The 25681-nt window shown below is 49.2% G+C and overlaps 7 protein-coding genes across 9 annotated transcripts; 4 read left to right on the top strand and 3 right to left on the bottom strand.

The window, feature by feature from the left end:
- The first annotated feature begins 102 nt into the window (after nucleotides 1–102).
- Nucleotides 103–3429, top strand: LOC6588590 (coatomer subunit gamma). The gene is made up of 6 exons (XM_002012953.2): nucleotides 103–188; nucleotides 467–1122; nucleotides 1181–2651; nucleotides 2719–2904; nucleotides 2979–3131; nucleotides 3203–3429. The coding sequence occupies exons 1-6, from the start codon at nucleotides 149–151 to the stop codon at nucleotides 3331–3333; spliced, it is 2637 nt and encodes an 878-aa protein (XP_002012989.2). The 5' UTR covers nucleotides 103–148; the 3' UTR covers nucleotides 3334–3429.
- A 1417-nt stretch (nucleotides 3430–4846) lies between these two features.
- Nucleotides 4847–9247, bottom strand: LOC6588484 (protein pygopus). Of its 2 annotated transcripts, XM_026994965.1 has the most exons (4): nucleotides 8491–9247; nucleotides 7995–8422; nucleotides 5701–7955; nucleotides 4847–5575 (listed from the first exon to the last, which is right to left on the bottom strand). In XM_026994965.1, exons 2-4 carry the CDS (start codon nucleotides 8145–8147, stop codon nucleotides 5455–5457), a joined length of 2529 nt encoding a protein of 842 aa, XP_026850766.1. In that variant the 5' UTR covers nucleotides 8148–8422; nucleotides 8491–9247; the 3' UTR covers nucleotides 4847–5454. The 2 variants fall into 2 exon arrangements, with proteins under 2 accessions (XP_026850766.1, XP_026850765.1); XM_026994964.1 differs by having other exon boundaries at nucleotides 5701–8422.
- A 337-nt stretch (nucleotides 9248–9584) lies between these two features.
- On the top strand, nucleotides 9585–16839 carry LOC6587910. Its single transcript, XM_002012951.2, has 14 exons — nucleotides 9585–9725; nucleotides 9786–10126; nucleotides 10186–10536; nucleotides 10603–10802; nucleotides 10859–11322; nucleotides 11386–11843; nucleotides 11913–13186; nucleotides 13245–13651; nucleotides 13707–14215; nucleotides 14287–14656; nucleotides 14716–14980; nucleotides 15056–15896; nucleotides 15968–16601; nucleotides 16664–16839. Exons 1-14 carry the CDS (start codon nucleotides 9630–9632, stop codon nucleotides 16772–16774), a joined length of 6321 nt encoding a protein of 2106 aa, XP_002012987.1. The 5' UTR covers nucleotides 9585–9629; the 3' UTR covers nucleotides 16775–16839.
- LOC6588475 (putative tricarboxylate transport protein, mitochondrial) lies at nucleotides 16831–17894 on the bottom strand. The gene is made up of 3 exons (XM_002012950.2): nucleotides 17601–17894; nucleotides 17312–17535; nucleotides 16831–17252 (listed from the first exon to the last, which is right to left on the bottom strand). The coding sequence occupies exons 1-3, from the start codon at nucleotides 17876–17878 to the stop codon at nucleotides 16849–16851; spliced, it is 906 nt and encodes a 301-aa protein (XP_002012986.1). The 5' UTR covers nucleotides 17879–17894; the 3' UTR covers nucleotides 16831–16848.
- Nucleotides 17895–18352: 458 nt separating this feature from the next.
- On the top strand, nucleotides 18353–20075 carry LOC6588542 (acyl-coenzyme A thioesterase 9, mitochondrial). Of its 2 annotated transcripts, none has more exons than XM_002012949.2 (4): nucleotides 18353–18547; nucleotides 18622–18692; nucleotides 18755–18997; nucleotides 19056–20075. In XM_002012949.2, the coding sequence occupies exons 1-4, from the start codon at nucleotides 18438–18440 to the stop codon at nucleotides 19979–19981; spliced, it is 1350 nt and encodes a 449-aa protein (XP_002012985.1). In that variant the 5' UTR covers nucleotides 18353–18437; the 3' UTR covers nucleotides 19982–20075. The 2 variants fall into 2 exon arrangements, with proteins under 2 accessions (XP_002012985.1, XP_026851023.1); XM_026995222.1 differs by having other exon boundaries at nucleotides 18619–18692.
- A 299-nt stretch (nucleotides 20076–20374) lies between these two features.
- On the top strand, nucleotides 20375–21937 carry LOC6588546 (acyl-coenzyme A thioesterase 9, mitochondrial). The gene is made up of 2 exons (XM_002012948.2): nucleotides 20375–20606; nucleotides 20679–21937. Exons 1-2 carry the CDS (start codon nucleotides 20426–20428, stop codon nucleotides 21908–21910), a joined length of 1413 nt encoding a protein of 470 aa, XP_002012984.1. The 5' UTR covers nucleotides 20375–20425; the 3' UTR covers nucleotides 21911–21937.
- LOC6587817 (60S ribosomal protein L6) lies at nucleotides 21925–23024 on the bottom strand. Its single transcript, XM_026995230.1, has 2 exons — nucleotides 22895–23024; nucleotides 21925–22734 (listed from the first exon to the last, which is right to left on the bottom strand). Exons 1-2 carry the CDS (start codon nucleotides 23003–23005, stop codon nucleotides 22057–22059), a joined length of 789 nt encoding a protein of 262 aa, XP_026851031.1. The 5' UTR covers nucleotides 23006–23024; the 3' UTR covers nucleotides 21925–22056.
- Between the last annotated feature and the right edge of the window lie 2657 nt (nucleotides 23025–25681).

Below are 25681 nucleotides of genomic sequence, written 5' to 3'. Positions count from 1 at the left end.
CACACTCCAACACGATTAACGATTATTGATATATGAACTAAGTCCGATTCAATCGAACTGGTTCGTGCGTGAACTACGTGACGTGTAAACGCTGCCGAAAAGTCATTTTAGTTGTTTTATTAACGTTTTTTAAGTAAGTTTATCAATAATGGGTTCGTTCCGCCGCGACAAAGAGGAAGAGGATGACGGTGAGTAGCAATTTAACGCCCAGAGCTTACTAATCGCACAGCACGAAGAGCCACAACGACCGATAAAGGGGAGCAACTCCAGCACAGCTCTGCGGAAAAGGTGCTCCGCTGGCAACCAGCAGTTTCCACACACAGACAGACACACACACACTAACACAGAATCCAGCAAATATATATACAAAAAAACAACAAAAACAAGTCCTAAAGTTATTAAACAAATTTGTATGTACTGACGGAAAACATGAAATATTTTTCCTCCCTAAAAAAAAAACGCCCAGGCCCGACAAATGCATACCAGAACCTGGAGAAGACGTCTGTGCTGCAGGAGACGCGCACGTTTAACGAGACGCCGGTGAATGCCCGCAAATGCATTCACATTCTCACCAAGATCCTCTACCTGATCAACCAGGGCGAGACGCTGGTGCCACGCGAGGCCACCGACTGCTTCTTCGCGATGACCAAGCTGTTCCAGTCCAAGGATGTGGTGCTGCGTCGCATGGTCTATTTGGGCATCAAGGAGCTGAGCTCGGTGGCCGAAGATGTGATCATTGTCACCAGTTCGCTGACCAAGGATATGACCGGCAAAGAGGATCTGTATCGTGCGGCTGCCATTCGTGCCCTCTGCAGTATCACGGATCACACCATGCTACAGGCCGTCGAGCGTTACATGAAGCAGTGCATCGTGGACAAGAACGCCGCTGTATCCTGTGCCGCTCTGGTCAGTTCGCTGCGTCTCGCCACCACAGCCGGCGATGTGGTCAAGCGTTGGGCCAACGAGGCCCAGGAGGCAATGAACAGCGACAACATTATGGTGCAGTACCATGCCCTCGGTCTGCTCTATCACATTCGCAAATCGGATCGTCTGGCGGTCTCGAAGCTGGTCAACAAGCTGACGCGCAGCTCCCTGAAGAGTCCCTATGCTGTCTGCATGCTGGTAAGTCGCGAAAAGCTATATTTTATGGTGGATATTTGATTAACGAATGTTTCTTTAGATACGTATTGCCTGTAAACTTATCGAAGAGGAGGATATACCCTCGGAAGAGCTGTCGGACTCGCCTCTGTTCACCTTTATCGAGACTTGTCTGCGCCACAAGAGCGAGATGGTCATCTATGAGGCAGCCCATGCAATTGTCAATCTGAAGAACACCAATCACCGCATGCTGTCGCCGGCCTTCTCCATCCTTCAGCTGTTCTGCAGCTCGCCCAAGGCCACGTTGCGTTTTGCTGCTGTTCGGACGCTCAACAAGGTAGCCATGACCCATCCGGCAGCGGTGACCACATGCAATCTGGACCTGGAGGGTCTCATCACGGACTCCAATCGATCGGTGGCTACTCTGGCAATTACCACGCTTCTAAAGACCGGCGCCGAGTCCTCGGTGGAGCGTCTAATGAAGCAGATCTCCACATTTGTGGCAGAGATCTCTGACGAGTTCAAGATAGTGGTCGTCCAGGCCATCTGTGCCCTCTGCACCAAGTATCCCAGGAAGCACACTGTCCTGATGAACTTCCTCAGTGGCATGCTGCGCGAGGAGGGCGGTCTGGAGTACAAGACATCTATTGTGGACACCATCATTACGATTATTGAGGAGAATGCCGACGCTAAGGAGTCCGGGCTGTCGCATCTCTGCGAATTCATTGAGGACTGTGAGCATGTCTCGCTGGCGGTGCGCATTCTCCATTTGATGGGCAAGGAGGGACCCTTCGCGGCCACACCCTCGAAGTACATCCGCTTCATCTACAATCGTGTTATCCTGGAGAGCCCCATTGTGCGGGCGGCTGCCGTGACCGCACTGTCCCAATTTGGAGCCTCCTGCCCGGCTTTACTTACCAACATTCTTGTTCTGCTTGGCCGCTGCCAGATGGACCCGGATGATGAGGTGCGCGACCGTGCCACCTACTACTTGACCATCCTCAACACGGAGCGAGCCGATCTGTATAAGAACTACATTATTGAGCGCGAGAACTGCTCACTGGCGCTGCTCGAGAAGGCTCTGGTGGATCATTTGAACGGCGATCTGGAGAAGCGCTTTGACATTTCCGTTGTGCCCAAGGCCGCCGCCGTTGTCCGAGCAGAGATCAGCAATGATGTGATGCTGGTCACCAGCGCCCCACGGCCGCCGAAGATCACACGAGAGGAGGAGAGTGCATCGCGGTTGGCCCAGCTGCCTGGCATTCAGGTGCTCGGTCCCGTGCATCGCAGCACGGCACCCATACAGCTAACCGAAAGCGAGACGGAGTACACGGTACAATGCATTAAGCACATCTTTGGGCAGCATGTGGTCTTCCAATTTGATTGCCTCAACACACTGTCCGATCAGTTTCTGGAGAATGTGCGAGTGGAGTTGACCCTGCCCGAGGGATTCACAACCAGAGCCGTCGTACCATGCCCAAAGCTGCCGTACAACGAACTGCAGACCACATATGTCATTGTGGAGTTCCCACCGGATGCGGGCAGTTCCATAGGTGAGTCGATTGTCATCCACTGGGTCATCAGAGTGTGCCTAGTACTCAATGCTCTCTTCTCTTTCAGCAACCTTTGGGGCCACGCTACGATTTGTGGTCAAGGATTGCGATCCTAACACCGGGGAGCCCGACTCGGAGGAGGGCTATGATGACGAGTATATGCTGGAGGACATGGAGATCACAGTGGCCGATCAGATACAGAAATCGAAAAAGAATAACTTCCAGGTGGCCTGGGATGCAGCCGATAGTGAAGGTAAGAATGCAATCCTTTGAAAATTGATGCCGGAGATATCTAATTAACGTCTATATATTTCTGCCATCCCCCAGAGTGGCTGCAAGCCGAGGATACTTTTGTGCTGTCAGCCGTCACTACGTTGCAGGATGCTGTCAACACTATTATGAAAATCCTTGGCCTGGGCTCTGCAAATCTCTCTGAAAAGGTGCCCGAAGGCACGCACCTGCACACGCTGCTCTGTTCGGGTACAAATCTAGTCCGCAGCTTCTACTGAATCGTATCTTAAATCGTTTGTATTCTTTGTGGCATCTTTCAGGCACCTTTAGAGGCGGCGCCGAGGTTCTGGTGCGGGCCAAGCTGGCACTTTCCGAGGGCGTTACGCTGAATCTGACGGTGCGCAGCACAGATCAGGATGTAGCAGAGCTAATAACAGCGGCCATCGGATAAGACAGCGAGCCATGCAGGAATCTCGTCTGGTTTCTGCGTGCCGTCAATATAATCTAAACAAACACAAATACTATAAAGAGAAAAAGAAGAACCCATAAAAATTAATCAAAAAATTCATAATTTTTAACGTTTAAGTGATTGTCTCTGTAATATTTGTGCCCAACCCCTCCCCCCATTGGCCATTACCTGCCAGCAAGCACTCCATATGCAATGGCTTTGCCAGTGGCGTACACAAACACATTCTTTGAATTGAATTTGAACATGAATTGTTATTGCCCAGCCGGGGCCTGCCCCCATTTCGATAACGTAGGGGTTTTGTGTTGCATCCAGCTCCAGCATCATTTAAATTTTTTAAATATATTGTATGTATATGTTTATGCTCCCCAATTAGCCTGGCCTGTGCATTTAGACTAAGTATAAAACTATAAACTATAATAAATGTATATGCAATGCAATCAGAGTTGAACTTGAGAATTTTATTGTCCAGAAATTGCAATCAAGCACACGCTGAAAAGGGAAATTCCCGAGAATAGTAAAAAGGAAACAATATGCATGTCGTGTGCATAGCTCAACAATTTTAAGGGCGACTCTGAGTTTCTCTGTTGTTTTTCTGGACTGAAGCCTACCATCGACTTGAAACATATTTTACCCAAAGATGAATTGATGTAACTAAGTTTTCAACGTTCTGATAAAGTTTTTGGCTCTCTGAAGATTATATGGCCCGTTCTATAAGCTCTAACAAATGATTTGGGGATCTAACCAAGGGAAAATTATACAATTCGTACCGATTCGTGGCCAAGAAAATTTGAGAGCCACAAAAAAAATTCGATATGTGAAAAACTCATTCTTACTTTATTTTTTGTTGTTTATATTGTAGTTTTATTTAATTATAAATAACTTAAAGTTGCAATATCCTAGAGTACTTGTTTTTGTTTTTCCTATTTTTACAAATTTGTTTTTGCCTTTTTTGAATCGTCTGTCCATTTTCGCTGCGCTCTTTTAACATTCGTCTTAAATTACAAATTTTTATATATCTTTCGCATGAATTTATAATTTCTTGTGCTTTTCGATTTTTGTTCGCAGTCGATATCCTCCGCAATTCTTTGCTATATTTAATTGTGTAAAATGTACCATCAGACAATCAATCAATCAATTATTTAAAATGTAAGATTCACACGCTGGTATAAAAAATAAAATAAAATTGATATTAACAAATAACACACACAGTCACGCACTCACACACGCATGCATGCACGTCCGCACATTTGCAGCAAAATTTCACAATGATAATTTCATTTCGTTACAATTTGTATATATCCATCCCGTTGTCAAATGGTGTCGTTCTTTTTTTTTATTATTTAAATATGTCGTTAGATATATATGTATATATATAATTATGTCTGTGTGTGTGTGTTTGTGTATTTGTCTATCTGTGTGTGTGTGTGTGTGTGGCGATTTTCTCCCATTTTCCCCCCGAACAAAAGACCAAGACAAGACGCTTTTGACGGCCGTGTGTGTGTGTGTGGGTGTTTCCTTATGTTTTTGTCACATTTAACGCCTATCAAATTTTGCTTTATATTACAAACTAGATTCTAGATGTTCCTTAGCTTGGTTTTTGATTGCCCTGATGCGCCAAGCGGGGGGGCACACACACACTGCGCTTCGTCTGGTCTGGTTTGATTGCTCTTTTCTTTTGCTGAACGAGCAGACATATACACATTACATTTATATTACAATTAAACATATTTCGTTTACAGATTTCGTTTAGGTTTTTTCTTTTGCGCTTGCTTGCGCTTAAAGAGGTTTTGGGATTTTGAGCCGGATGGATCCTGGGAGCCCGGAGCTGAAAGTCACAACACTGCTCCGGCACTTTAGTTCGGGGCCTGCCATCGTCTCTCGGCCTCGGCCTGGGCGGCATCCGGGGGTAATCGTGGGGAGGGGGGGGGGGGGACATGACTTGACTATTGAGCAGCTTATAAATTGTACAATTAAGATAGTAGAGTATGCTTGGATATTTTATACAGTGAGTGAGTGCTAGCTGGTGTTGGTGGTGTTGTTGCTGGTGGTTGATTGATAGGTTCCTTCGCTGCTGCCTTCCGTAGTCCGTTCCTCCATTCCGCTTCAACATTTGAACTTGACCATGGGAATATGCTTGGAAGACACACACTTGTCGCAGCACCACTCTGCAAACACCTCCTTGTTGAGCATTTGGAAGGCCGCCTCGGTCAGCCCCACGCAGGTTCTGCGATTGGAGATTATAGAGAAAGTAGAGAAGAAAAAGTAGAGAGAGAACACAAAAATTCAGGTTTAGTTACGGGGAAACCCTTTAATGATTCTAATGCAGATTCCGCTGGCTAGGTAATTTACCTGTGAAAGAAGAAGTTGCATCCGGATTCACAGAACACGGCCTCATCGTTGTCGTTCACCTCCTTGTGGCACATGCCACACGGATATATGGGCGGCGCATTGGGATTCTGGGGATTGAAGACCATCGGCTGCCCAGGCGGATACATCTTGCCACCGCTCATTGTCATCGGCTTGGGTCCCACTCCCATCGGTCCACCCATTGGCCCGCCGCCGCCCATGGGTCCCATGTTTCCCATCGGTCCGCCAGGACCCATGGGTCCTCCGCCGCCAAACATATTGGGTCCGGGGCCACCCATGGGACTGTGATGATGGTGGGGATGGGCGTGTGCGTGGTGGGGCGACATGTGCGGGTGTGGGGGTCCGTTCATGCCTCCTGGTCCCGGGCCTGGTCCTGGCACACCGCCCATATGCCCGTGTCCCATATGCGGACCTGCATTCCCGTGCGGTCCACCCATCATGTGGGGATTGGGGCCGCCGCCGCCCATGTGGGGAGGCATACCGCCTGGTCCACCATGCATGCCGCCGCCTGGTCCGCCGGGACCCATCATATGGGGCGGGGGTGGTCCACCCGGATGGTGGTGCGGATGATTCATTAGCTGCGGGTGCGGTGGACCAAGATGCGATGGTTGCTGGGGCGGCAACATCTGATTCATGCCCATGCCAGGGCCGTGCCCATGTCCATGGACATGCCCGTGACCGTGACCGTGCCCATGACCGTGACCGTGACCGTGCCCGGGTCCATGACCAGGAGGACCGCCCATGTGCTGCTGCTGCTGCTGTTGTTGTTGCTGCTGCTGTTGTTGTTGCTGTTGCTGCTGTTGTTGTTGTTGTTGTTGTTGCTGCTGTTGTTGCTGCATAGGAACATTCGGGTTCATTTGCTGGCCCATCATGGGTCCATTGTTATTGTTATTGTTGTTTTGTGGACCATTCGGACCGGCGGGCGATTGGAGAGGACTGGGACCCGAGTTGGGCATGCCCGGACTGGGGCCGGCACTGTTCAGCGAGTGATGCGGTGACATGGCGGGCGGCGCTGGCGAGGATGTAGGCACTGACGTGGACATCGATGATGCGGTCGTCGCTGTCGATGTTTGCGTGGGCGTCGACCCCGTTGCCGATGCCGAGGAGGCGGCCGACAATGAGGGGCCATTCGATTGCAGCGACGTGGGCACTCCGAGACGGCCACCGGCCGGCGACAGATGAGGATTTTGATTGTTGTTGCTTGCATTGTTGCTGTTGTTGTTGCCGAGCATGTTGTTTCCCGGACCACCTCCTCCTCCGCCGCCGCCGCTGTTGTTGTTGTTGGCGGGAGACATGCCACCTGGTCCGACGAGGCCACCGGGCCCAGGCCCAGGACCTGGACCGGGTCCACCTGGCATATGACTGCCATGATTCGTCGGTCCATTGCCCAGAGGACTGTGCAACGGGGGCGGACCCATCTGTCCATTGTTCATGGGTGGCTGCGGAGGTTGTTGTTGTTGCTGTTGCTGTTGTTGTTGTTGCTGCTGCTGCTGCGGCCCCGGACCACCTGAAGGCGGTCCAAGGGGACTACCAATGGGATTACCCATCGGCGAGCCCATCGGCAACGAATTCATGGGCGAGTTTTGGCCAGGACCGCCAGCTCCTCCCATGGGAGAGCCCTGCATGGCCCGCTGGTTGGGTCCGTTCGGACCACCGCCCATTGGCGAGAGTCCTCCCATGCCCATGTGATGTGGTGATATGCTTGGTCCTCCCATATTGCCCATTGGACTCATTCCGCCCATTCCAGCCATGGCGCCCATGGGACTGCCCATGGGCACGGGGCCACCGGGACCAGGTCGTCCGTGATTCATATGCGGCGGCAGTCCCACTCCAGGGCCGGGTCCCATCGCATGCGGATGCATTGGACTCATGCCACGCATTGGCGGTGGACCGCCCATGTGATGCGGGGGTCCATGGGGATGACCCATCGGTCCGCCCGGATGGTGCGGATGCATGTGGGGATGCATATGCGGCGGGCCACCGCCCATGCCCATGCGATCCTCCCAGTGCGGATGCGGATGTCCGCCGCCAAAGTGTCCAGGTCCTGGACCTCCGCCCATTTGGTTCATGGCCGCCATCGCCGCGGCGGCCGAGCTCGACATGGCCGAGACCTGAGGGCTGTCGTCAAAGGGATTCGAGGCAATAATGGTGTCTCCGAAGCCGCCCATCGGCGGCGGCGGCAACAGATCCTGCGGCGTTGGTGGTGCTGATTGTTGCTGCATTGAATTGGCAGCGGCGGCCGCAGCTGCTGCCGCCGCCGCCGCTGCCGCAGCAGCCGAGTTGGCCGCATTCGATGTTTTCCGCCGCTTCTTGGGATTGCTCGGCGCCGAGATGATATCCGACGGAGGCGGCGGTTTGAAGTCAGGCGGACAGAGGCCGCCTGCTGGACCCGGCAAACGATATGGCGCCATACCGAGATTATGGGTCATATTAGAGGTATTTTTCTTCCGAATGGTGGCAGCTTTTTCTTTAACTACGGGGGGAAGAAATTCTATCTAAGCGGCGTCGTCAATCCCTCGCTGGAGATCTCGACGCGGGGTGAAGAAATTATAAGATGTAGCTCGCGGGTGGTCTGCACCCGATGTCAAATGGACTGATGCTGATGTTTGCTGGTGGCTGGCTTTACGGTGATCGCTGATCTGCTGCTCTCTCACTCGACTGTTATCCACTTGGTGCGGCCTGGGACCGCCAAAAGCATATCGACCTAAGCAAAAGGGCAGAGCGTGAGTATTTTTTGGCTGTTCAATACTCAATTATTTTCCACATATTTACCGAATCATCTTAGCACAAGAACAACTGAATTTTCAAAAACTATTCCCAAGAAACGGCACTCGGCACACGGCCACGGAACAACGGCACAACGGCAACCTTTGCAATTTGGAGCTGGCAACTCTACGCGCGCATGTCGTCAGCGTTGGCAGCGTCGTGTTGTCTCGAAAGCGCCAAGCGCAAGCAGCAGCAGCACCTGCAGCGGCGGCCTGCAGCATACAAAAACAAATATGCACTGGATCTTTTTCTTCGTTTATTGCAATTACGTGCTGGCTTTACATTTATTTTACTTCCGATTTAATTGGTGGAAGCCTCCAGTGGACGCTGCAATGCGCGTTGTGTTGTCTTTTTTGTTTTATTTTCTCACACAGCGCCACTATAGGCTCTTCTTCTTGCCAGCGATTTTATGTTCTCTTTGCACCACCGCCGCGGCAGCAAATCGCTGCGTTTGGCCTTTAATTGCACCACTATGGGGTATAGTGCCCAATATTTAGCACACGATAATGGTTAGCGACAATTATTATTAAATAATACACACTTTTTGTACTTTGCACGCGATTGGGTTTCGAGGTTTTCTTTTTTGTTGATGGCCGCTGCTGCGCTACTGCAGCATCAACTTTTAATGAGTAGCGGATTTGAGCTGAGCCGCGGTCCAAGGTAGCACACACTTCCGAGTATCAGTGGGGACGCACTGTGTCGGATTTTATCATTAATGCATCTAACTTTGTTTATTTTGTTTAATTTTTGCGTTGGAAGAGCGAAAAAATATAAATAATTTTCATCGCCTGCCAGCCAGTGTGACCGTATTTCACTGAAACCCAAAATGCCGGAATTCCACAAGACGAAAAGAGGGACCAGAGCCGCAAATGCGTCTTTGCCTCTCGATAAGAAGACAATTTAATGCAAAAAACGTATTTAACAATGCAAAAAACACTGTTTGATTGTTAATTGGCTATTTTCAGTTTAATTAAATTATAGTTGCAAACATTTTCAAATGATTTCTCCTCTGTTAGATCCTACCGATAACGTGTTGTGTTATCAATGGAATCCCATCCCTAGAGAGGGTGACGCTTGTTTATTTGGCGCTGTTTGTTTAAATTTTTTGCAATTTCTTAAATAAAATCGAAACAAACTACTGCAGGATGTGGAGCAACTTTGAGGCATCCCCTTGTGAAGATGAGACAATTTCGAATGTGTTCTCCTCGAGGGGCATGTTCCGGATTAGCAGCGAGGAGGAGGTAATGGCCGCAATTCAAACGAATCAACAGTTAGCTATGCTACAAATTTTTTATTTTTAGGTCGAGAAATACCCAGAGGTTTTGGCATCAGTGCAATGTGGTAAAATGGTGATATCCATAGACAAGAGCCTCCTGCTGCTGGAGGACGAGCTGGTGGCCAAGTGCAGTTTCCTCAGTTTCAGTTCCCAAATTGAAGCCATTGCCATCTCCAGCAGCGGCAATCTGATTGTGTGCGGGCTCAGCGATGGCGAAGTTCATGGTGTGTTCATCAAGGGATTGCTTCTGTTCAGCGTTTGCGTGAACCTGGAAGATGTGAGCCTCTCGGGTGGTGGCACCTTCAGGAGCATCCATCAATGCGATCAGCGATTTTACTTCACCTGCAAAAATGGCAGCATCTATGGGTGAGTCATCGCATAGAGGAATTCCTTTTGACTGAAATGACGGAAGACTGCTTCTTTAGCTTGAGCGAAATTGATGAAGCCACCTTGGAGTCTGTGGCGAATATAACCCTCAATGACAACGAGACGATTGCCTGTGAGAAGGCCATTCTCGATGATGTCACCATCAAGCGGATTTCCAAGGGCCGCCCGTCGGGAAATGTCGACTGCGCTGTACTTTTCCAGCAGCTGACGCCGGCTGGTCACATTTCCGCACAGAATAATCAGGAAGCTCGTGGTGCCGATCACGCCTTGATCATCTACGGGGATCTGGGCACGGCAAACTTCAAGACGAATTCCAATGATGTGACCCGCATTAGTCTGCCTGCTCATTATGGCAGCCTTAAGCAAATCTACAATCTGGATGGTTGTGTGTAAGTTCTGGAAACGATAGCCAGCCGTATGCTTGGTCTTTTATTCTGCTTCTCTGTTTGCCTTAGGATTGCTCTGACCACCTCCGGTCATCTGCTGGACATCTGTCCGTACACGCGCACTGTGAATTTGTGCCAATCGTCGCAGGGTCGGAACTTGTTGATCGAGGATTTGCTCGTCATGGAGTGCAGCGAGGAGAGCATTGAGCTTCAGATACTAACCAAGCCAACGGACGAGGGGCGCTTAATGAAAATTGTGGAGTATCCTTGTAAGATATATGATTTGTCAAGCTATGTGTTGGTTTATCCTTGATGATCCTTACAGCTCTGAGATGCAAAAACGAGGTGGAAGTGCCAGAGCACGCCTGGCTAGTGCGCCAGCCAAAGTGTGCCGTAAATCTGTATTATTTGGCAGCCAAGGAGGCGAACAAAAGCAGTCTGCCCTCCATGGTGGAAATGATGCTCGTCTCGGAGACGGATCCCAGTGATCGGTTCAAGAAACTCGTGGCCAAGGGCCGGCTGGAGGAGGCAGAGGAGTTTGGCAAGCAATTCGAGCTGTGCCTGCAGCCGATCTTTGAGGCCAGGGCCAAGCGCATTCTGGTGGAGCTCTGCAACTCCGATTCCCATTTGAAAGCCCCCGAGGGGGATGCCAAATTCCAGACCCTTCTAGAGTTGCTCTCGCAGATTGAGAGCAAAGCGTTTATTAAGAACAATCGGATGATCAATCTGAGTTCGCGACACATTCTAGAGCGCTATCTGCGCGAGATCCAAAAGCGTTTGAGCTTCGAGGTGAGATTTTAGTGTGGGATTTATTTGCTCGTGGGTTCGCTCTTAAATGTACTCTCTTTCCAGGAGGATGAAGAGGATATGCTGGAGATTGACGAGCAACTGCATCGTCTCAAGACTCTGGCCATCACCGATCCGTACGAGTGCAACAGCGATTGGCAAAAGTTCATCTACGACAACAATTTGGTGCGTGTGGTCAAGTCGCTGTTCAACACCGATATGCCCACGGCCTGCCTCATCTGGCGCCGGCACTCGAGCAGCATTCTGCCGCACCTCAACGAGGATGAGCTGCGCACGCTGCTCGGCTTCATACCGAGCAACACGAAGCCCTTTAACATTGTCCAGTGGCTACGCCAGTTTATACCGATGGTCAGCAATACGCATCCCAGCATTATGCCATTCATAACTGACTGGAGCATTGAAATGACGCGCAAACTTCAGTACAACACACATTGGCCAAACATTGGACTCGAGTTCTCAACCAAAATCTTGGAAATATTCGAGGAAATTCAATTTACATATTCGTAAGTTCCATTGGAGCTGGACAATCCTCAGCTATTAACCATATACGATCTGCGTTTACCTTTTTGCAGCGATGTGCGACGGCAGCAGGAACGGAATGTGGGAAAGCTGCGGGACCTGGTCAATGCCCTGCAGGATTTGTTTGTGCTGAAGACCAACTACAACATGGGCTTCACATTGGACAACTACATGCAGGACTCGATTGATGCCACTGCCCTGAGCATACTGCAGCATGTGCAGCTGGATAAGCTGCAGCGGCTGGTGAAGGACTTTATGTACCCCATATTCCAGGAGAAGGGACGCCAGCCGCTGGCCGTGATCAAGCAGTACATCGCCCAGCTGGTGGCCAGTCGTCAGTCGTCCAGTAAATGGCTGGAGCGTGCAATGGCCTGCATCGAGCTGCTGCACAACGAGGACAGCCGCTTGGAGTGCGCCCTGTCAGTGCTGCAGAATGCCCCTGTGCCTTGGCCCGAGGCCCTGGGGCCGCTGATCAAGCTGCGCACCTCCACGCACCCGCTGGCCATGAAGATCAATGCCGAGTACGAGATACAGGTGATCAAGATCATGAAAGTCAAGTACGGCTGGCCGGCAGACAGCTCGGCGGACATCAATCTGGAGCTGTTCATGATGCGCATCGTGAAGCTGAATCTCCCCGACATGCTGGATGATATTTGCACACTAACCAAGGCGGCGCCAGAGATCTCGGTCAGCGCCAATTTCAACTGCTGCTACCAGATGGCCAGACGGGGACAAATCGAGATGGCCTACGAGTTCTTCAAGACTCTGGGCAGCGAAAAGAACGACAAGCATCGACGCGATGTGGTGGAGATCTTTGCCAATCTGCTGGAGAACAGCTCCTCTGCGTCGTTCATCAACGAAGCCAAAGTCCAAGAGCACCTGAATGTCCTGGAACTCTTTAAACTGTTCCTGCCCCACGTTGAATCTGTGTACGAGCGTCGCTACCTGATCATCAAGCATCGCTTCCATCTACGCGAGAAATTCAACATTGAGCTGAGCTGCAGCGGCGAGCTTATCCCTCTGCTTCGGCGCCACGAGCTCCTTGACGAGGCCATAGAACGGATCATTGAGCGGGCTCAGGCCACGCTGAATGTGTCCGCCTTCATAGCCAGCGAAATAAGCGAACTCTGCACGGCCCTGGATCTCTCAAAGGTGTTTGGGATGCAGCGGCTGTGCCAGCGTGTGGCATGTCTGCCCCTCAGCTGTGCCTTGGCCTACCATGTGCTGCAGTTCATCGACTGTGTGCCGGGCAACAGCGGTGACTTCATCAACCTGGCATTGGAGCTGATTGTCCAGCAAATTGAATCGGCCAAGGGCAACAATCAGGGTGGGTAGTGCATCTGAAGTATGTCTGGAATTTGCTTATCTCTTTGCACCCTTTGCAGACTCTCCATCCTCGCTGCAACTGATCACCGAAAGTGATCCCCTGAGCTTCCCCCTCGCGTATGATCTGCTGACGTCTGCCTTGCTGCATGAACGCAGCCGTCGACGGGATCTTGTGGATCTCATAAAGTACATTCGTGTGGCTGTCATTCACTATCCCTTGGATGCCATCGCAACGTACTACAATGGCAAGGAGCAGACGATCAACGATCACATATGTCGCGCCCTGGACGGCACGGCAATGGCTCTGGGCGAGACAACGCTCAACTTTACGAGCGCCCTCAATGGATCGTTTGATGTGAAGCCTCTGTCGCAGCAGCTGCTGCCGCCGCCATCAGCGAAGAAACGCTACTCGGTGTCCATGTTCGATGAGGTGGAAGTGCAGCCAGTACAGCAGCCGCAGAAGAAGGTAGTAGTCTTCTGTTGATCCTCTCAGGCAATTTCCTATTTCCTGTTTGTTGCAGAGGAACATCAGTGGTCGCCTGCCGATCGTCAAGTTCTTGGCACGCACTCTCCTCGTGATGATTACTGAGACGGAGCCAAATAATTCCCTGCTGATGCAAGTGCGCCAATCACTGGCGGAGAATGTCAAGGAAGACATCGATGGGGCACGCGCCGACTTCTTTGTGTCGCTGGAGTATCTGACCAAGGCCAAGGAGCACGATGTGTGGTATGTGATGTCGCAGTATCTGCTGGACTATCAGAAGCAGAACTGCAGAAAGAAGAGGATCATCAATGAACGCTTCATCACGCTGCAGCTGAGGCGGATATTCCGTAATGCGATGAGCAACAAGGATGCAAACTTCCTCGAGCTGTTCAGCATGCTGGTGGCCGATGGCGAGTCCGTGGCCATGCTCGAGAAGCTCTCTACGGAGGTGAAGACCGATCAGCAGAAGATCAACTTCCTAACGCTCTCCGCCATGTACAACGAACACATTGAGGACGCGGACAATGTGCAAATGATACGCGCCAAGTGGGTTTTCAAGCTTAATTCTTCATTCTTCTCTCTTCATTTGGTTAAATATCTTCTGTTGTTGCTTGCAGGCGCCTTAAACTATACTATTACCTGGAGTTCTGCCAGCAGGATCCACGGATCAAGGGAAAGTTCAATGCGGACATGGACAACATTGAGCATCTGCTGAAGGAGTTCCACAACAAGCAGCTGGACGTGCAGCTGCTGGAGCGCATGAGCCGCGACTTTGGCTTTGACTATCAAAAGATTCTGATCACCCAAATTCTAAGCATACTGAATGCCCAGGAGCTGCGGTTCGAGATCAAGCGGGACACCTTCGGCGACGAGGAACTGGTCATGCTGAGCAGCGCCCAGGAGATGCGGGAGATGTGCCAGCCGTACATCAATGAGATCAAGAATGTGGAACTCTTTACCTCCAAGCTAAAGCAGTTTATCGAAGAGGTGCGGTTCTCAGCTCGAGAAAGGCTCGCCTTCCTCTAAGCCCTTCCCTTCTTTTGCAGATCAACATCTATTTCTATGAGCTGTACATGTGCGTCATCAACATCTTAATGTTCTTTGATGCTGCCCCCAAAGAGATGGAGATCTGGACAAATATCTTACACTTTCTGCGCCACAAGATGATCACGCGACGACGCAATCGTCCGGGCCAACTAGAGACAGACATGTGGCTCAAATCGCAGCGGGAGAATGGTGTTCTACCGAAAATCGCACGCTATCGTTTGCCCTTCAAGCCGATAGTCGAGCAACCGCTAAAGGATATACTCGGTATGTGGCTAAATAAATATGCTAGGTTTACGGCCCTCAGTGGGGCTTCTTTATTTATTCTGACTCCTTCTACAGATAGCGAACTGAATGTGGACAACTGCCAAAGCTGGTTCCCGCTTATCCAAATGTATACGGCCCTCAAGGGCTCCAAGGACAGTAACCAGAACTGTGACTACTTCTGCATGTCGGCCGTGAAGAATTCAATATCCGAATACAAGTCCAAGAACGAGTCGGAATCATGGAGTCTGCATCCCACAAACAATGCCTTTCTGAAGTCCATACTGCGGCTCGTCAAGAAGGTGCATAATCCGAACAAGGCCTTTCTCATACTCTACTTTGTGTCGAACTATGCCCGCGATGGGGCGGACATGGTGGAGGCCTCCTACGAGTGCTGGAACTTCATCAAGGAGAACGGCCATCTGATCACCGATGCCAAGAGTCAGGAGCAGGTGGCCAAGGTCAAGCGGCGCTATCCCATACAGAAGACCCAACACTTGCTGTATATCTATGGCCTGACCGACGAGAAGCTGCTGCGACTGGTGGAGAATCCCACGGAGCTGATACACAGCCTCTACCACCACGAGCTGATCATCAAGTCCAGCAAGGTGGACATCAATGCCTTGGTCACGGAGATAGCCAAGCTGCACGATCTCAATCTGGGCTCCATACAGTTCCGTCTGCTGCAGAAGTGGCTCTCGGTGACCATGGAGCCGGCGGATAGCACTATGCTGGAGGAGACATTTATGGAAGATCAGAACTGGTCCGATCAGAACGGTGGAGGCGACACCAACGGCAGCAATGGCAGCAGCAGCAACGATGATGCCAGCGAGAATGTGGTGCGTGCATTTTACATACTCAGCAGCTGGCCCAAATCGGAGGCGGTCAAGTTTCTGGTGGGCCTGATATTCAAGGGAGGGTAAGAAGAACATATAACATTTAGTATTTATGGAACATATGGCAAGATCTCTCTACCTCTATCTGTGATAGCTCCGTGAACACCTCCACCCAGCTGCAGATGTACGAGTGCTATTCGAAGCTCAACGATGGCAGCAACTCCTTCACGAACACGATCAGCCAGCGACAGTTTATCACGATCAAGTGCGTCCACGAGCTGAAGGCCCTCGGCTACAAGTCGAACATTGACAAGTTCGCCGATGACCACTTCAACAAGATCGATATTCTGAAGTTTATATGGCAGCGCAATGCTGAGAATCCGCTCTCCCTTGAGGTGATGGCCAACATCTGTCTGGGCTTCGATATACATCTGCCCAAGATCTGGAACGGCATCCTCAAGCGTATGGTGATGTTTCACATGCTGCGCGAACTGAATGCCCTGCTGGATGTACTCAGTTGTAAGCCACAGCTGCTGCATCTGGATGGACTGGCTCTGGCCTGGGACTATGTGCTCTGTCATCCTCTGAAGAATGCCGTGCAGACGCGTTCCTTTGCCCAGGAAGAGCAGCTAAACAAGACCCTGTTGCGGCTGCAAGGCTGCCCAGTGGTGCATGCCCTGAATCTCATACAGTTTGCCGAGCTGTGCATCCTGATTCATCGACCCCACATGGCAGCGGCCATACTCAGCTTCTGTCAGAGCTCAGAGCAACGCGAAAAGATCAAAAAGGTGGGTTTACTATTGTCAATTTATAGCAAGAGAACTGTCTTTAAATGTGAATGTATTTGCAGCTAATTGCTAGCCGCCAAGGGGAAAATCTACGGCAACAGATACTGGATTTGGAAGAGGCTGGCCTGCTGCCTGTTGTGCTTAACTTTGCCCTCAAAGAATTGAAGCTCTAGGCGTGGATGTATCCCTCTCTTATCCTTCTATTCTCATGGAAATATAATAATAATAATACATTGAATAATACGATTTATTTCCAAAACAAATTAAACACATCCATGATCGTATCGTAGATCATGAATGTAATAGCCACATCGAGACAGACCCTGCCCAGGCGCGGCACTGTTCCTTTGTAAAAGGCCATGGGACCCTCCTGACGTAGGACCTGCATGGCGCAGTCCAGTGTGTTCTTGTATCTGGCGGAATCCAGGCTCTGCATTCGTGTCTTGACCACATCGAGGGGATTATTACCAAACACCGATGCGGCACCGGCAATGGCTCCAAACACTCCAACCAACGGTTTTGGCACCGTCTTTGTCTTGTCTCTGCCAGTGTACAAGTCCTTAAGCGAAAAGAGCACAAAGAAACGAATGGCCTGATTGGAGCCCTGCTTCATCACAGTGGCTGGCAGTCCCTTGTAGATCCCACCAATTCCTACAGCAACAGAGTGGCAATTAAATATATACGTCTATGATAATCCTAATGATAGTTACCGTCAGTCTTGACGATCTGGCCCACACCATGAAACAGTCCCTTGTACTTGGGCTTTGCGCTTCGTTGATCGTTGATGAAGCGCACCTTGATTGTCTCCATGGGTGTGACGGCCACCACCGCCTCGGTCATGCCAGCCAGCATGCCGGAAAAGAAGCGTCTTGTCATGGTCAGCTCGCCACTCTCATCACGCATCTTATTGCTGAAGAACTCAAAGGCACCGAACCTATCCGCAGTCGTGTCCATTCAAATGATCAATCTATATCCGTATAAGAGGCTCCTCCTGCTTACCTGGCGGCGCTTTTCGGTATGCTGCCCAACAGCAAGACGCTCAAGCCTCGATAGAGGCCAAAGAATCCATTCTGCTTGACCGTTTTCTTCACACAGTCGGCGATTCCATTGAACTTCTTCATTTCCCCCTTTTCGTCCAGCTGCAATTGGGTCTTCACGAACTCCGTGGGATATGTGATGAGAATTTCCAGCCCACCAGTAATACCTCCGGCCACAATGCCCTTTAGCCCTTTCTCGCCACTGCTGGCTGCAACGAGAACTGGTACTGGCGACTGCATTACTATTTTTTTTTTTTTTTTTCCAAATCTTTCCTTAAAATATTTTTAATCTAGTGAGTCGAGCTGGAAATAAAATTTGACAAGACCTAATAGGCCAAGTGACAGTTAGTTTGACAGTTATTGTTCGATGCAGCTCCAGTATCGACCTGGAGCGTCATTCCCCTATTAACATCTCGCAATTTTAAGTTTAATTACCAATTACCAATGATTTACCCAAAGAGCTGCAAATTGTGTTAATTGAGAAAAATTTGATTTTCAAATTTAAAATTAACAACCTGTCCGATGACGTCATATTTATCGCTATCGCTGCACAGTGGAAGCACTGGTTGGAAAAAGCAAGCACAATTCAATTATTTACGTACAAATGGTAAATCTTAGCTTGAAACCTGCTATATATATAATTTATTTGTATTCCTGCTGGGTCTAGGTCCTGCTCAGAATACGCTTTGGGTGCCATTCTTAAATCATTCGATTGTGGCCCACTGTGCCTATCAGCTGTTTCTTCCAGGCGGTGGAATTTTTGGCAGACAAAAAAGTGTAGATTTGAAGAAATATAAAAATGCTGCGTTCGCTGTTGGGAGCACGAAAGTGCTGGGGTTTGGTCAGCAGAGCTGCTGGCCAGACCAGACATAGCTTCGAGGTGTCGCCCGCTGTCTGTACTGTGTCCAGGTGAGAGTCGAATCGATAACGAAAATCTTGAAAGATTTGCAGCTATAATCAGATGTGTATCTCCCTCCCAGCAGACGGCATTACTCACCGCCGACGCACATCAAGCAATCGGCGGTGGCCAATGATTCTGGCACCATGGCCGAGAGTAAGAAAAACTGTGCCATATTCTTTGTGAACGCATTGTCACACCAGGATTTTCCATTGTAGTCAAGCTGGAGATGATGAAGAGATTGGGCCTGGAGCCGGGCTATCATCCGCTGCCCAAGTCGCGCGAGCATTTACTCAAGTATCAGCCCAAGCTGGAGGATCTGCCGGCACGCGCCATGCAGGACTCATTCACGTCGGCCATGCTACCCCTGAGCACGGACCGTACACTGCAGGACAAGTACGTGAACTATCTGGGCAGTGTGCGCTTGGGCAGGCTACTGGAGGATATGGACATGTTTGCTGGTACGTGGGGAAACCATCAAAAGGACCATAAATTTGCTCAACCTTCCATCTTTTGCAGCCTGGTGCTGTCACAAGCATTTGAAGCTGCCCAATCTGCCGGAGGGTGTGCATCTTCCATATACGTTTGTGACCATACTCGTGGATCGCATCGATTTCACCAAGCTGAGGGCCTCCGGCACCGAGGATATTCGCCTGTCTGGTCATGTCTCATGGGTGGGCACCAGCTCCATTGAGGTTGTGGTGTGGCTGGAGCAAATGGTGAATGGCAGCTACCAGAAACTGACGCGGGCTCTCTTCCTGATGGCCGCCAGGAATGCTATTAACACCGCGGCGGCTCCAGTCAACCCCATTCAGCCGGCCAACGATGAGGAGAAGGTAATCCTGGCCGGAGGCAAAGATCGTAAGCGTCAGCGCCAGATCCGTTGCGCAGAGTCCGTCTTCAATGTGGAGCCCAACGATCCCGAGCAGACGCTCATGTATCAGCTGTACAAACGGACCACGCCAGGCACCACTCTGGAGCTGAACAAGCGCATTCTGCCGCCCAACTGCCGCTGGATGTCAGACTCGTACCAGATGAGCACCATACCCTCGTTCCCGGAGCATCGGAATCACCATAACCGAGTCTTTGGGGGATTCCTGATGCGTAGCGCCAGCGAGATAAGTTGGGCGGCCGCCTTCCTCTACTGCAAGAAGCGGCCCAAGCTGGAGCACATCTCGGACATCAGCTTCGAGAAGCCAGTGGGTGTGGACAGCTTCATCAAGATGACGGCCTATGTGGTCTACACGAGCCTCAACTATATGCAGATCATGACCGTGGCGGATGTGCTAGACACGCAAACGGGCAATCAGGTCACCACAAACACATTCTACTACACCTTCTCGGCGCCGGACACAGTCACCGAGGTGCTGCCACGCTCCTACCACGAGACCATGTGGTACATCCAGGGACGCCGCAAGTTTGAGGCCAGCATGGGTCTGAAGTAGACTTCTGTAGTAATACATAACCCAATGATAATTAACCGAGGCTAAATGATATGATATGATATGAGATAATAATTGATATTCCCTGTTCTCTCTCCAATGTGTTAATTAAATGTAATCCTCTAATCTGATAACAATTCGTCCAGTGCCGTACAGAGGCTGTTGTGGGCCCAAAAAACTTTCCCATTCAGATGTGCGATTAGATTCGCACTAGATCTCCCTGCGCGGCCCTCTGCTGAGGCAACATCTACGTCAATTTCTGCTCTACCAATGAAACGCTCAACGTGCTCACCGTCTCTCCCACTCTCTGAGGTATTGCATTGCACCTGCTGGGCGCACTGCAAGTTCTCTTTTTGCAAATGTGTTCTGTGTTTATTACGTGATAGTTTTTCAACAAGCAGGCGAGACGGCAGTGTCAAGCAAACAAAAGGCAAACTACTCGGAAAAATGCATCGTCTGATAGCTCGTGGAGCGGGAAGAATTCTGGCAAAGAGAAACACCACCAGAGGACGGTTAATGCCCTGCGCATTCCTTGCCAGTCACAATCGCAGTCAGTATGGAACGAAGAAATCAGAGGATTCCCCCGTCAAGTTGACATCCGATCACTGTTCGGGAAACCTAGCAGATGGTGAGTACAAGTACTGACAAAAGTGGAATGAAGAGTGGTCTCTCAAAGGTCCTATCCTCCATCTGTGCACAGTCGTGAAGAGCATCCGCGAACGGGTAGATGTTGATTTCGGCTACAATACGGTGCCCAAGCCGCGTGATCATCTCTTAAAGTACCAGCCAAAACTCGAGGACCTACCGACACGCAGCATGCTGGACTCCCACACCACGGTCGTGCTGCCTCTCGGCTCGGATGAATATATACGGGAGCGGTATGTCAATTATTTGGGTAGGGTTCGCATGGGACGTGTCATGGAGGAGCTGGATATGATGGCAGTGTGGCTGTGTCACCGCCATGTGCTGCTGCCCAATCTCCCAAAGGACGTACCGCTGCCATACACGTTTGTCACGCTGCTCGTGGACAAGGTGGAGTTCAGCAACATTGAGCGACTCAAGGCCAATTATGACATTCATCTGAGTGGGCACGTTTCGTGGACGGGCCGCAGCTCCATGGAGACCACCATCTATGTGCAGCAGCTGGCGGATGGCGAGTACATCGATGTGACCAGGGCCCTCTTTCTGATGGTGGCACGCAATGCCACCAACACGGGCTCGGCCCCCGTTAATCCCCTGAAGCCAGCCGACGAGACGGAGAAAGCCATCTGGAAGGAGGCCGAGCAGCGGCAGAAGCAGCGTCGCGCAGCGCATACCGAATCGGTGCTCAACTCTCCGCCGCGCGAACACGAGCAGGCCATTATGTATAACCTGCTCAAGCGCACCACCATACCGGACAACATGGATCTCAATCGCCGCGTCCTGCCCCCCAAGTGCCGATGGATGCAGGACTCGCAGCAAACCACCATGATATCCCCATTCCCAGAGAATCGCAACGCCCAGAATACCATATTCGGGGGCTATATTATGCGGCAGGCCGTCGAGATTAGCTTCATCATGGCTAGCATCTATCTGCGCGGCCGTCCCATACTCCATTGCATCTCCGACATTAGCTTCTTGAGCCCCGTGAGGGTGAACACGTTCCTGCAGATGACCGCCTATGTGGTGTACACGAACAAGAACTATGTGCAGCTGATGACGGTGGCCCACATCTGGGATGTGCAGAGTGGCGAGGACAGGACCACGAATATCTTCTACCTCACCTACAAGGCCGACAAGATTGTGGACGAAGTGCTGCCACGATCGTATCGCGAAATGCTTTTGTATGTCCATGGCAGACGAAAGCTATTGGCGGCCCTCAAACTGGACCCGCAATACCCAGATGATACCAAGGAGACCGATGCAAACCCAAAGGCGACTGAAAATAAATGAGACGCACTTAGTTCTTTCATACCTCGACACAGAGTGTTCCATTTTGTAATGTTTATTTTACAAATCTTGTTGTTGTTTTTGTAACCAGCGGGCTTGTACAAAGTATTTAAAAATCCTTAAATTGAAGTTGCATGGTGGTCCACCGCTTAGAAGCGCATGCGGTGTGGGTATTGGGAGGAGTGCAGGGCGAACATGTTCTGCAAGTACCTTGCGAAGTATTTACCCTGGGGATGGGCCTTGATGAGCTTCAGCAGGGCACCGTCCACCTCCTTCTGGTCCTTCTTGCGCTGCTCGTTGGGCACGAAGCGCTCCTTCTTAGCGGCGAAGATGTCGGCCTCACCGGACTTCTTGTCCTTCTTGGCCTTGAGGCGGCGGAAGTAGCCGTCGTTCAGATGCTCGGGCACCTTGTACGAGCCCAAGTCCACACGCGACGATGTGCCGATGACGAAGCGCTGGGAGATGCGACGCAGTGGGCACGAGTTGAGGGCGAAGGGTCCGGTGACCAGGAGCAGGCCGGAGTTCAGCACCTTCAGCAGGACAACGCGCTTGCCCTGGTGGCGACCAGCCAGCAGGATGAGCACGGTACCGGGCTTCAGGTTGCGGCGAGTGTTTCGCTTGTGCTCGCTGAAGTTGGCCTTGGAGACGCGCTTCTTCACGAAGGTCTTGGTGGGGTAGTTAGCCTTCGACTTGTTCAGGAAAACTGTGCGCTCACCGCCGTTCTTGGGGCCACCGATCTTCTTCACCTTCGTGATTGGCACCTTCTCCTTCTGCACCACTGGGCTCTTCTTGTCCTTCAGGCGGTACAGGGCACGACGCTTGTACATCTGCAATCAAAACAAGCACACACGATCAGCATGCTGCAGCAGAAAAACATATCCATCCAATGCGGTGGGCCTATGGCCCCACCACGCTTTGTCACCCAGGCGTCACACCGAAGCGAAACTTCAATTGCAGAGTTTTCAATGTGTTTGGAACGCTACTCACCTGAGCCTTGGAGTAACGCAAGATTCCGCCCTTCAGGTACGAGTTGAGGGGGTGCTTCTTGCCCTTCTTGGCCGATTTGGCGACTTTCTTAGCTTTTTCGACGGGTGCCATTGTGGAGAACACGTGTACACAGCACAAAATTTATTTAGAAAAGGAGGTTATGTCGATAGAGCTGGAGAAGCATCGATGTTAACATCGATGTCATCGATGTTTTTTCTCAAACATCGATGTTTTTAGATTTGATTAGATTTACACTAGAAGCATCTTTTACATCTATCATTTACACTATTATTAATATGTTTGATCTAATCATAAAAATCATTAAAATTATAAGCTAATACTTTTAGCTTGAAGGATTTATTTTGCTCCTTTTCCCTCAGCCACAGCGATAGGCAGAACAGGGAGAAAACATTAGGAAAATCGAACAAACGTAACTGAAAAGCAACCATAACTAAACTTTTTGTCACCACTAGACCACCCCATGCTTATCCTATGTAAAAAAAACTGAGTTTTATCAAAAACTCAATAACGCAACGTAGTGTAAAAATGGTTTTTATAATTCGTAAATTTTATGTTTTACTGTTTACAAAAATTACAAAATTTTTTTTACGTAGATACATATTATAAAATATATATATATATAAAACCACTAACCATACAGTATAAGTTTATAAGTTTTATTTAAAAAACATCGATGTTTTGCTCCCAAAACATCGTAAACATCGATGTCCGCAAACATCGATGTTTCTCCAGCTCTATATGCCGCGCACTAGCAGTGTGACCGCGGAGATATCGTTAAAAAAAAACCGTAAATATACTGACTAATTCAAGTTCTGTTTTACATATTCCTCGTTTTTGATATTCCGTGGGATATCTAGATATTATCCCATTAATTAATTCTTTTTCTACTTCACTGGCATATTTTAAATACCTGCTTCTATTGGATTTTGGCTCAATTTTGGTTCCTCAACACCAATATAGCGTATTATGAAAAACCGAACTTAGCCCACTTAAGCCCCCCCCCTATATATAAATAGTTCAACTACTTGAGGTATATGGCGGAAAATATTGACGGTTGTAAATTCTTCTTGAAGATTTATGCCATCTGTCTTCTGAACTTAAAAGAAACCACGATATCTTTCACCTGTACTTAGCCCACTTAGGCCCCCTTTATTGAAACAGGAAAACCGCCTGAGTTAAGCCGCGAAAAATAATACTACTAATTCTTTTTGTAGATCCATCTTATCCTTTCTCTTTACTTGACAAAAAAAAAATGAGCTGCGCTTAAATTCTTTAAGATTTATAATTTTCGTTAGGAATATTTTGGCACCCACTGGTCGGCAATGTCGGCATAACTGTTCTCTGTCCATGATCGGAACTCCAATTCGTCCTCAGCCCTGAAGACATAATTTTATCAGATTAACGAATTAAAAATATGAAACGCTTCCAAGTATTCTTTGATATATGTACACAATGTCAATCTTAAATCTTCGAGCAACCGTAGATGGTTATTCGACGCATTTTCCAGCAATGACTATCGACAGTTACATCTTATCGAAATCGAATGCAAATTGACAAACTTTTGAAATTGTGCTGAAAAGACTAAGACAAAAAAAAAACTGATATTGGTTACGATTTAATAATACTTTTTTCCATTTATTTTTTGTAATGTGTGTACAATGATTTTAATCACGATTATCAGTTGTTTTCAAACAACGTTATTTTTGTTTTAACACAATGATCCATTTGTTCATGATTTTTTTGGGACGCCACTTAAACTAAAACCTAATTACAGGCCGTGAATTCGAATAAATTAAAATGAATGGTTCATAATGTACAGAATGATTTCACTTTGCGTCCGGTTAAAATTCGTAACTAAACCTAAGGCTAAACCTCAACCAATGCTCTCGCAAAAATTAAGCTCAAACTTTTCCAATGAGGAAATGATAAAACTAAAAAGTATACCTATAAATAGACATGTGTGTTGGATCTTAGTACAGGGGTTTTGTTCTTTTCCCCTTGAACTTTCAACATAAAATAATTGTATAATAATTGAGATTTTTTCGTGTTGTTGTTGATTGCAAATATTTAACTAACTCCGCGCTAAATAAAATTTAAAATTTGCTAGTTTTAAAAATACGAAATACATGCAAGTATTTTTGAAATCTCAGCCCGCCCACCAGCCGCACAGCGGGGGCGTGGCATGGTGGCAGTCGACGGCATTTAAACAAAAAACTTAGCTCTAATCTTCCGCATCCGATCCCGTATCATCGGTTTCATCATTTCGCTTATTTGTCAGTTTGCCCTTACAAAAAGTTAGACTAAGCTTAAATTGATTTCACATCTTGTTGCTTTTGTTTTTGTTTGTTTTGTTTCTCAGCTTGTGGTGATTTGCCAGGCAATTGAACACATTTATCTTTCGCTTAAATATACGTATGGGTAAAGTAAGTTCGCTTTCACCTATTTTCAGCGCTTGACGTAGACGGTGTGTTCCATTACAGAGCTGAACTTTCTCAAAACTGAGTATTGCCAAGAAGAGGAAATGTACTAGGGGGAATACGAGTCTATTGCACAACTGTTGGGGATTGCTGGGGATCGTTTAAAGTTTAAACAAAGGAATATTTACAGCAAATTCCGCAGGTTTTATTTTACATTTGTCATCCGAGTGTATCACGTATCGGTTGGTGTTGGGGTGTGGATGGATGGTGGTACTCACATTTCGCTGGACTCGTTAGCTGCACTTTGGGGTGTGGGAGATGATCCCGGTCCGCGTCTTGCTGCACACAC

The sequence above is a fragment of the Drosophila persimilis genome, unplaced genomic scaffold (genome assembly GCF_003286085.1).
Source record: "Drosophila persimilis strain 14011-0111.01,24,50 unplaced genomic scaffold, DperRS2 tig00000000-arrow-pilon, whole genome shotgun sequence".
Classification (NCBI taxonomy): domain Eukaryota; kingdom Metazoa; phylum Arthropoda; class Insecta; order Diptera; family Drosophilidae; genus Drosophila; species Drosophila persimilis.
The sequence above is the reverse complement of the archived record's forward strand: the minus strand, read 5'-3'. Positions and strand labels throughout refer to the sequence as shown.

What these genes read in the sequence shown, in the direction of transcription:
- LOC6588542 (XM_026995222.1), top strand. Translation starts at nt 18,438, where the DNA reads ATGCTGCGTTCGCTGTTGGGAGCACGAAAGTGCTGGGGTTTGGTCAGC. An exon ending in GCTGTCTGTACTGTGTCCAG is followed by an intron (nt 18,548 to 18,618) that starts GTGAGAGTCGAA and finishes TCTCCCTCCCAG; the next exon opens with CAGACGGCATTACTCACCGC. An exon ending in TTCTGGCACCATGGCCGAGA is followed by an intron (nt 18,693 to 18,754) that starts GTAAGAAAAACT and finishes TTTCCATTGTAG; the next exon opens with TCAAGCTGGAGATGATGAAG.
- LOC6588546 (XM_002012948.2), top strand. Translation starts at nt 20,426, where the DNA reads ATGCATCGTCTGATAGCTCGTGGAGCGGGAAGAATTCTGGCAAAGAGA. An exon ending in TTCGGGAAACCTAGCAGATG is followed by an intron (nt 20,607 to 20,678) that starts GTGAGTACAAGT and finishes ATCTGTGCACAG; the next exon opens with TCGTGAAGAGCATCCGCGAA.
- LOC6588475 (XM_002012950.2), bottom strand. Translation starts at nt 17,878, where the DNA reads ATGCAGTCGCCAGTACCAGTTCTCGTTGCAGCCAGCAGTGGCGAGAAA. An exon ending in ATACCGAAAAGCGCCGCCAG is followed by an intron (nt 17,536 to 17,600) that starts GTAAGCAGGAGG and finishes GACTGCGGATAG; the next exon opens with GTTCGGTGCCTTTGAGTTCT. An exon ending in CCAGATCGTCAAGACTGACG is followed by an intron (nt 17,253 to 17,311) that starts GTAACTATCATT and finishes CTGTTGCTGTAG; the next exon opens with GAATTGGTGGGATCTACAAG.
- LOC6588590 (XM_002012953.2), top strand. Translation starts at nt 149, where the DNA reads ATGGGTTCGTTCCGCCGCGACAAAGAGGAAGAGGATGACG. An exon ending in CCTATGCTGTCTGCATGCTG is followed by an intron (nt 1,123 to 1,180) that starts GTAAGTCGCGAA and finishes ATGTTTCTTTAG; the next exon opens with ATACGTATTGCCTGTAAACT. An exon ending in GGATGCGGGCAGTTCCATAG is followed by an intron (nt 2,652 to 2,718) that starts GTGAGTCGATTG and finishes CTTCTCTTTCAG; the next exon opens with CAACCTTTGGGGCCACGCTA.
- LOC6587817 (XM_026995230.1), bottom strand. Translation starts at nt 23,005, where the DNA reads ATGGCACCCGTCGAAAAAGCTAAGAAAGTCGCCAAATCGGCCAAGAAG. An exon ending in TGCGTTACTCCAAGGCTCAG is followed by an intron (nt 22,735 to 22,894) that starts GTGAGTAGCGTT and finishes TTTTGATTGCAG; the next exon opens with ATGTACAAGCGTCGTGCCCT.
- LOC6587910 (XM_002012951.2), top strand. Translation starts at nt 9,630, where the DNA reads ATGTGGAGCAACTTTGAGGCATCCCCTTGTGAAGATGAGACAATTTCG. An exon ending in TACAATCTGGATGGTTGTGT is followed by an intron (nt 10,537 to 10,602) that starts GTAAGTTCTGGA and finishes TGTTTGCCTTAG; the next exon opens with GATTGCTCTGACCACCTCCG. An exon ending in ACCGCTAAAGGATATACTCG is followed by an intron (nt 14,981 to 15,055) that starts GTATGTGGCTAA and finishes CTCCTTCTACAG; the next exon opens with ATAGCGAACTGAATGTGGAC.
- LOC6588484 (XM_026994964.1), bottom strand. Translation starts at nt 8,147, where the DNA reads ATGACCCATAATCTCGGTATGGCGCCATATCGTTTGCCGGGTCCAGCA. An exon ending in TGCAACTTCTTCTTTCACAG is followed by an intron (nt 5,576 to 5,700) that starts GTAAATTACCTA and finishes CTCCAATCGCAG; the next exon opens with AACCTGCGTGGGGCTGACCG.